Genomic DNA, 8,794 nt, shown 5'->3' with positions numbered 1-8,794 from the left:
GTGTCACGTTCAGCTTTCAGAAAAGGCTTTCAATAATAATGAAGCTTAGGAATAACTTGTCTACATCTGCTCTAAGAACCCACGAATGTACTCCAGTTTGCCAAAACCGTTGCCATCCATTCGGCCACATCCTGAAATCCTTCTGCATTTCAGTCGCGTTTGAAGAGACGCAAGCACTGAAATGAGATCTCCCAACCAGCTCGGATACTCGCGCTAATTGAAGCTGATAAAAATACGAACTGCACCCGTCTGAACTGCTGACATTGAACAGGGCGGATTAGGAAGCGTACATTGCAAGCAGGTGACGGACCGCGGGGAACGGCGCGCCGGTCACGAAGAGTCGCACTCTGGATCGTCACGGTGGAAACTTAAAGTAGTCGTGAAACAAACAAACACAAAAAAAAAAACCTTTATCTTTTAACAGACTCAAAGAAGTGGAAAATCAGCATTAAAACACACCAGTCATAACTTGGTCTTTACTTGTAGTGTATTATAAAGTCATACATAAAGTCAGATGAAATTCGATGGCATAGTGAAAACAACAGGAAAATAAAAACACCAGATGGCGACGGTACATTTTAAAGACTGCAACATACTCAGCGTTACGGTCTACATACCGACATGAAATGACTAACAACAAAACATCAACGTAAGAACAATGGAAAAAAAAAATAACTTCATGGAAATAATCTCAGAACTGTTCCTTAATTATTACTAATAATTGGTCGAATGTAAGGCAGGTGATTAGTGATATGCAGATGAAGTGATCAGACATAACTGAAAGGATTTGGTGCATAATTCACGCAAAATCTTCTTATAGATATCTATATTCAGACAGATATATACATAGAATGAAATGTTTGCTCTGACAGTATAAAAGTACATTTACAAAAAAAAAAAAACTCAGTAGCTCAGATATTTTCCCCCAAAACCAGCAGTGATCACTCTAAATATTAGATTTATGACACCAGCTTTGTCTAATGGTCTGACATGATTGTGTAATACAGAACACATTATGAGACCTTTACTGTTCAACATCTGTGTGTCATCACAATCCATCACACTGTGAATAAAGCCTACATCGATATGTCTGCTTCATTTATCACTTATATGTTTTCTTCTTTTTCTTTTCTTGCTTTACAGCTGAAAGTAAAGCGTGCGTCTGATTTTGGGAAATCAAATAGGAAAAAATACGAGGAAATGTCTGTTAAAGCATTATAAGTTATATCATACAGCACCGCTGCGAAATATAAGCAGATACAACACGCAAGCTGAATCCAGAGCAGCTGGAGGCTCCAAAACAGTAACGGTGAGACCAATCACCGAACCCTCAGCGGCGCTTCGTGTAACGTCAGTGTTGCTAAAACGTTTGACGTCGTGCTCTCATCTAATATTTCCAAGCTAACAATGTGTTTACGCACGTGAGCATTCGGGATTGTTCTACACTGCAAATGAATGTTCCAACAAGTAACCGAAAGTCACTCAAAATGAGACGGGGAAAGTGGATTTTGTGGTTCGAACTGGCGTCTTGACTTGAAATGCGTAGCCGACGATGACTCTCTCGCCGTGCTGAGACTCTGAAATGTCCGTACGTTTGCTGCAGCTGGGTCACAGGCTGCCGATGTTCGGAAAGCTCTTGAGTTTCTCTGGGAAGTCGTCTTTGTAGAGCACTGGGTCTGCACGGTGCTCCACCACCTTCAGAGGCATCGTCCCAAAAACCGAAGCAAACTTGTTGATGCACTCGGACCTACAGACGGAGACATGCGTTTTCTTTTAAGCGATGATTAAAAAGTATGGACGAAGCAGTTTTCCAATCGAGTTAAATGAAAGTGTTTAATCGAACGAAAACGACCACCAGGGAGGCTTCCATCCACGGCCTGCTCATGGAAGACAGAAACGATTAAGATCGAAACCGCTACCACACACTTCTAAAAACGACCGTACCTTTCCACCATGTGTGTCTGATCCAGAGACAGGCCGTCAATGGCAGTACATTCAGGACACTTGAACTTTTTCCTTGGGGTCACCTGCACAGAAACACAGCAAAGTCAAAGCAGTGATATTTGGACACTTTGGTGATTTGTTGGTCATCCGACGCACTGACAGAAGCTAGTTCTCATTTTATTGGACCGGCTCAGACCAAACAGAACACGCTGAACTTGTGAATGTATGAGTGTGCAGAGGAAAGTGAGCGATGCGGGGAGGAACGACGGCGCGAGGGGCGATTGGGATGACGAAGTGTCTTCTGGGGAAACCTGTTAGGAGATGCGGCGGGAGGAGGGACCGCGTGCGCAGGTGGAGGGAAGTGTGGATCCAAGGATTTGACAGAAGGGTATGCGTAAGCCCTGGTGAGCTTAACTAAACATGCTCAAAGGGGGAGTGCCAGTGAGTGACACGCAGATAAGGGAGGTTAAGGTCGGGCTTAAGCTCAGGGCCCCTGCACCTGGGGGGAGTCTGAGTAAGGAGGAAAAGAGGGAGGGGGAGTGATGTTGAAGGGTGAGAGCTGATCAGACCCAGAAATGCCTCTCTGCTATTTCAGGCTAAAACCTCCCTCTGTGGACTTAGAGCAGCCAGAACAGCGACGGCGAAGAACGCACCTTTATCGGGGCTTTGCCTGTGATGTTTGCCACGAGGAAGTTCATTGCAATATCTTCACAGTTCATGTGAGCGTCCACCCAGTTCTTAATGTCTCCGGGCATCTTGTATGTGTACAAATAATTGAAGTACTGAAACACACACACACAAAAAAATGTGCAACTGTGGTTACTGAAGAAAGTTTGAGAGAGTAAAAGACAGAACATGCATTAAAAGATGATTTCTTTGGATTGATGCCCTTTCAGTTTTAATAAATAGACACTTATTTTTTTATCTGAAGCGTCTAATCCATTGGCGGAGGAATAAAATTTCAACAATTTACAATGAAAATGGCAATTTCTGACAGAAAAAAAAAAATCAACATTTTCACTGGTTTTAAAAAAAATAATAAAAGCAAAACCAGCTTTCAATTGGAAAGTAGATAAGCAACGTACTTTTGTGAAATGTATGTCTCCAAAGTGGTTCACATTGTAAAGAAACTCCTCTTATTATTGCTGACTAAAAGCGTCCTAACATAAACCCTAAACAAATATCATAATTCACACATATTACTTAATCTACATTAGCGGTTTGTGTTGTGTTTGACTGGTTCAGCATGAATTTGGTGTGTCTGACATCTTATAACACCTCTTCACCTTCACTGGGGGTGTGTGTGTATGTGTGTGTGTGTCTGCTGAGAACAATAACTCCGCACATTAAGCAAACAATTCTTGCATACGTTTATGTATTTTTCCTGGAGACATTTCCATGTGAAGGACTTTGCCAAACTAGCAGATAATCATCAGGTTCCTTCATTCTAAAAAAAAAAAAAAACGTAACATGCCTTCCTCCATTTCTCGCCTTCTCCTGCTTTACAAAATATACAGAAAAATTGCTCTCCAGAGTCAGAAGAGTTGCTTTAGATATTGTTCTGCTGTAAATTTTAGAGCTTCATGTTAAACTTCAAGAGTCTGTGATGGATAAGGCTTACCTCTTGGCTAACCTGTTACGACTGTCTGTGTGCAAGAGAACTAACATCACAGAGAGCTGCAGCAGCCAAAATGCAGCAACTATCAAATGTCCTGGAGTGTGAAAAAATTTAACAACGAATTATATATTTTTTTTCCTCAAATCTTTCTGTAAGATTATGTAAAATGTTTCCAAATCCTGCAACACTCTGCACTTTATAAAGAAATCCATGTTATCTGCACAAGTTAACAATTTTGTCTGTTTTAAACATCGCAAAAATCACAGCTCATAATTCAAAACGTAAAGCCACGCGACTCTCGTGGAAAGCACCCGAGCGAAAGCCTATGTGTTTTCACTTAAAGCCTTAAGCAGCCGATCGTTTTAACCAGCTACCTTGTGGTAAAAGGCAGCGCCGGTCAGAACCATGGAAACCTCGTTGGTCCACTCCGACTCGTACTTCCACTTCCCCATTTCGTGGTCCCAGAGGTGCAGCCGGCCCGGGTAGCCCACCAGCCTGTCGGGGAACTCCCTCCACACCTGGTGGAAACAGCAGGACCGGAGACAGATTGTCTGACAGTTTCGGCTCAAGTGAAGCACTTCAGTAAACACATGAATGATCCAGACTCTAAAAGAGTTTAAAAGCTCAGGATGAACAGTTTAGCCTCAATCTTCCATATGTCAATGTCGGCTTTTTCATCTCCGAGCCAAAAATCGCAACTGCAGTCAGAGATGGAAAGCTTAGAAGAACATATGCTAAAAAAAAAAACAGGAAAAAAAAAAAGAAAAAGGCTTTTATGACTGACTAAATATCTCAACAGCAGCAGAAAATCTGATCCTGTTACCAAAAGCAGGGCGAGTTGTCACCAATTTTGCCTGCAATTTTATGTAATTACCCTTAAACTGAGCACAATTTCATCAAATAGGATCTAAACGCATTCAGGTGAACGTGCAGCAGGCAATGGAGCTGGGCAGGTATGTGGACATGGAAAGCATCAGCTGCAGACCTGTCATCTTCCTCTCCACATCAAACACGGTTAGCAGCCCGTCAAATCTCCAAATAGAGGAGAACGAGACTGTAATATTTCGGAGAGACTTTAAAGTCTGGGATCAACTTGAAGAGAATTCCTGCAAAGTCTGCCGTCGGGAAAAGGATGATGGGAATGTAAAAGAAGAAAAAAAAGCAGTACGTTACTAACCTCGTAGCCAAACTGCAATTCGTCAGATGTTAGCATGATGATGTCATCATCAATCGCCAGCACGGCTTCTGTTTCGATCTCGTCGTACGGGAAGAAGCGGTTGCTCAGTTTGTTTTCCTTGGTTCGCACCACTTTCAGAGGGACGCCGACCTTTGGCCAAAGAGACTCTAAAATGAATAAGTATACAAAAATGGAAGTGTTATCTGGTGCAAAAAAAAGTACCTTGGATGCAATAGTTATATTTAGTTTCCTTGTTACTTAAAAAAAAAAAATAAGCCATTTGAAAAAATATTACACCGTAAAACAAGAAAAAAAAAAAAAAACAGCTAACAGGTGCTTGTATGCACTTTACAAACTATAAATCTGTAAATATCAGTTTCTGGAGCAGGGTGTATAAATATGGTGCTATTTATCACAGACAGGTTACTGGCAGTGGAAAGAAGTGATCTCAAAAAAGTTCAACTTGTTTCACTGACTCGTATTGTTGCGCAAACCTCAAGCATGTGCAAATCAAACCACACTACAATCCCTCGCGGGGCAGAACACCAACGGGTTTTTTTTTTTTTTTTTCACGCATTTTTTTTTTGGGCACAATTTCAAAGATCTTGGGCAGTGTCCACGGCACGGACCGCCGCACAGACAGATCACGCAGAATGCGTCTCCTCATTAATGGAGTGACTGGAGCCTGGCAGCTCATAAGAGAAGCCACAGGTCTGTCTAACCACGTCTGAGGTCTGCTGTCAAAAACTATTGTCAGGAGAGCTGAAATGTTAAACGCTCGGGGTTTCTCCTTTCATTTCTCCCCTTGTTGCTACGAGTCCTTCTTTCATTTCCAAGGCGAGAGCAAGGCAGAAAGACTGAGGGAATTGTGGGCTATCATATGATTTTTAGACATTTCAGCTGAGAAACCCCGTGTTTTAAAACCCAACAAACCAGAACTGCATGTTCTGAGGATTTGGTTTTGATTTTCATGTGTGTCTTCTGCAATTACCGCAGCCATGCAAGTTAATCTCAGCAGCTGCGCAGATGTAAAGGACACAGAAACGAGTAGAGACAAGTTGACAAGAAGAATCTAGTTTAAATATGTGTAAAAATATGATCTTAAAACAGAAAAAAAAAGGTGGGGGTGGGGGGGGACAAAACGGGAACTTGTAAACACATCAGATCAGGGCTTGTTGTAAACAATGAAAAAGTTTGTGCCCCATGGGTGTGACCTGTCAACGGCCTCTTTTTAATTCTAAAAGGACACAAAGTTCCAGCCAGGCGCCGGTAATGCCTCCAATAAAAAAAAGGCAACTCAGCCACAAGGGAACACTTCAAAGTTGTCTTTGTACTGACGCACTTTCTGTACAGCAGGACAGATTTCATTTGTGGTTTATTAAGTCTGTCTGAATATAATAAGAGGTAATATTCTGCTTTTTGGGGGGATTCGGCTGAACTTTAGTTTTTTTGGCAAAATATCAAAGCATGCAGCGAGATAAACAAAAACTTGTAAAGTTCACAATAATAAAAACATTAATGGGACAGACTAAAAGTTGCACAGGATATGATGTTTTAAAGGAGCTACTCTTTTTTTATTTCTTTCCAGATCTCTTCTATGTTTTACATCCAGCAGGTAAGTTGCTTTTATTTAACCTCTAACAAACTCGCGTTGAGACGAGATCTCTGTGCAACAGGTAAAGAAGCTCTAATAATAAAATAACCTTACTTCAACAAATCTGAACTAACCCTTTAATACCCGCCGGCCCGAGTGTTTTCATAAGCAATCCAACCCACTCACCTTCAGGAGGACTCTTGTTCTGATTATTCCAAACTATCAACAATTTAGCCAAACTCGGCACCTTGGAAATCTCCGTGATGACCCGGAAAAGACTCTCGATGCGATCGTAGGTGAGCACGACTGCTGTGAAGCCCGGAGCTCTTGGTGGGATAAGTGGAAGGAAAAGTGGACTGTTTACGCTGGACCACTTCTGCACAAGAAAGGAAACAAAGAAAGACATGAGATACTTTTCTGCTCAACCACTGGTTTTTACCGCCATTAAGAGACACTTTCTTCGTCTCTAATGTTTCTTTTTTTGTTCTAATCAGATTATCTATGCTTGGAATTAACTTGACTGTGAACTCTTGGGGTGTGACAGCGTACATATTTTAATCAGAAAAGTGTGGCTAGGAGCCTTTTTAGGTTTCGCATGAATGTAATAAAAGAGCATAGAGTACTGGTCACTATTCATCAACTCAAACAATGCAGTTTTCCAGATAGAAACGGAGTCACTTGCTATGGGACTTCTTTCTTTCTTTTCTTTTTTTTTTATCAGTCACCAAAAACATTGTGCCCACTCCACTCTGCGATGATTTAAAGCCATTTTCAACAGTCTGCTCTCATTTATAGCTGGGAAATGTGGTTAGGTGACTAATAAATATCCACCAGCAGGAAGTCACTCATAGGTGTTGGCTTGACTGGGAGTCATTATGTCGAATGTGTCGTAAGAGTCAGCTGGTTCATTTCATTTTTTTTTTTTAGATTTTCCATCAAGCCGTGCATTATATAAAACCGTTTTTAAAATAATAATAATAAAAAAAAAGGTCAATAAGAGGGGAAAAATTGGATTTTTAAAATCATTCATCTGACGTCCAAGTACTAAACTTACAGGAGGAATTGAATGGATAAACATGTGGGGATAAACTGTACGCTTATGGGTGTAAAATCTGGATTAACCATGGCGTTGCCATTTATTTGGCTAACGTGCAAAAGCACCCAGATCCAAACAATTTATTTTTTCAGAAATAAGGTGCATAGCTGGATCTAAGCAAAGCTAATTATTTACCTTAAACAACACCAACAACAAAAAAAAAAACCCTCAAGTACCACCGCCTCTGATCTTGACATTCAAAGATCCCTCACCAACTATTCAGTCACAACCAACACCACAGGAGTCTTCATGGTAGTAGACATGCCAACACGCTCCATTGTCAAAATAGTGGTTTTAAACAAATGCTAAAAGTAATTGAGACAAATGATGAAGTTTCCTCTCGTCAGCATTTACCCAGCTAATTAGAGCAGTTTTATACAAGTAAGAATCTTAATGCAAGCTGTGAGTCCTGCTAAAATGAAACTGGAAGCCACCATGTGGATTTAAGCACAGTTCGGGGGTTTTTTTTTCCCCCTTGCACGCTGCGCTGCACATCACTAGATTTTTTACTATAAATCATGTTTTTCCACAGGCCTAATGTATAATGTGAAGCTGCTAATGTGATGAATGAAAGAACTTTAATGGTACTTAAAGAGTATTTTATTTCTATCTATGATCCACATCTACTTAACAGAAACTGGTTTTAGCTTGTAAGAAACTTCTCTTCTATTTGCTTTATGGTTTTTCACTGTTATTTATTGGGGTTTTTTTCTTTTACCCACTAATATTTGCCACCAGTTCACACCAGAAATGGAAGGGAAAATGTTTCAAAGGGCAGGGCAAACAAACAGAGCAAAGCAAAATCAGGAGGGAGCTTGAAAACAAGCAAAGTCGCTTATTTATGTGTACCTTCAGCTTACAGTGTCATTTTAACAAAGTCGTGTGGGAAGTAGAAAAAAAAAAACATGAGGGAGCGAGCGAGATAGAGAGATGGGGAAAAGTTGGAAGAGAAACACAGTAAAAGAGCAGAATTTATCAGGCTGTGACTTGCAGCCATCAGTATGAAGCTCGTTTTTTCTTTTCTTTATTGCTTGCCCTTTAAATTTGGCCTGTAAATCCTGAAAGTCACACTGACTCCAGGTTAGATCAAAAGCACAGTAAAAAAGAAGGACGCAACAGGAGTTTTCAGATGCCAATACGAAACTTTAAAAAGGTTTCAAAAAGCCATTTCATTTGGACTATATGTCAAACCGTAGTTGCTGAGAATAAATTTACATGCTGAAGTCGTTTTCTTAAACGGACGTACAAAAACAAGGCTTGTAGCTTTCTTTTTCAGGAATCGATCAGAACAATGCAAGAAAACATGAGGAAAATCAGGACCTACTTCTAGAGCCTGCAAAAAAAAAAAAAAAAAAAGGGCTTACG

The 8,794-nt window shown here is 40.7% G+C and overlaps 1 protein-coding gene across 1 annotated transcript in view; it reads right to left on the bottom strand.

Moving 5' to 3' along the window:
• Positions 1-451: 451 nt before the first annotated feature.
• The window catches only part of ext2 (exostosin glycosyltransferase 2), a 20,167-nt gene continuing 11,824 nt past the window's right edge, over positions 452-8,794 (bottom strand). The window contains exons 10-15 of the mRNA XM_007554052.2: positions 6,520-6,709; positions 4,740-4,906; positions 3,937-4,080; positions 2,598-2,726; positions 1,945-2,027; positions 452-1,747 (exon numbers count right to left, since the gene is read on the bottom strand). Of these exons, the coding sequence (XP_007554114.1) occupies positions 1,609-1,747; positions 1,945-2,027; positions 2,598-2,726; positions 3,937-4,080; positions 4,740-4,906; positions 6,520-6,709 (852 nt within the window). The 3' untranslated portion in view covers positions 452-1,608. The remainder of the gene's footprint in view (positions 1,748-1,944; positions 2,028-2,597; positions 2,727-3,936; positions 4,081-4,739; positions 4,907-6,519; positions 6,710-8,794) is intronic.

This window comes from Poecilia formosa, unplaced genomic scaffold, assembly GCF_000485575.1.
Source record: "Poecilia formosa unplaced genomic scaffold, Poecilia_formosa-5.1.2 Scaffold61, whole genome shotgun sequence".
In the NCBI taxonomy this organism is placed as follows: domain Eukaryota; kingdom Metazoa; phylum Chordata; class Actinopteri; order Cyprinodontiformes; family Poeciliidae; genus Poecilia; species Poecilia formosa.
The sequence above is the reverse complement of the archived record's forward strand: the minus strand, read 5'-3'. Positions and strand labels throughout refer to the sequence as shown.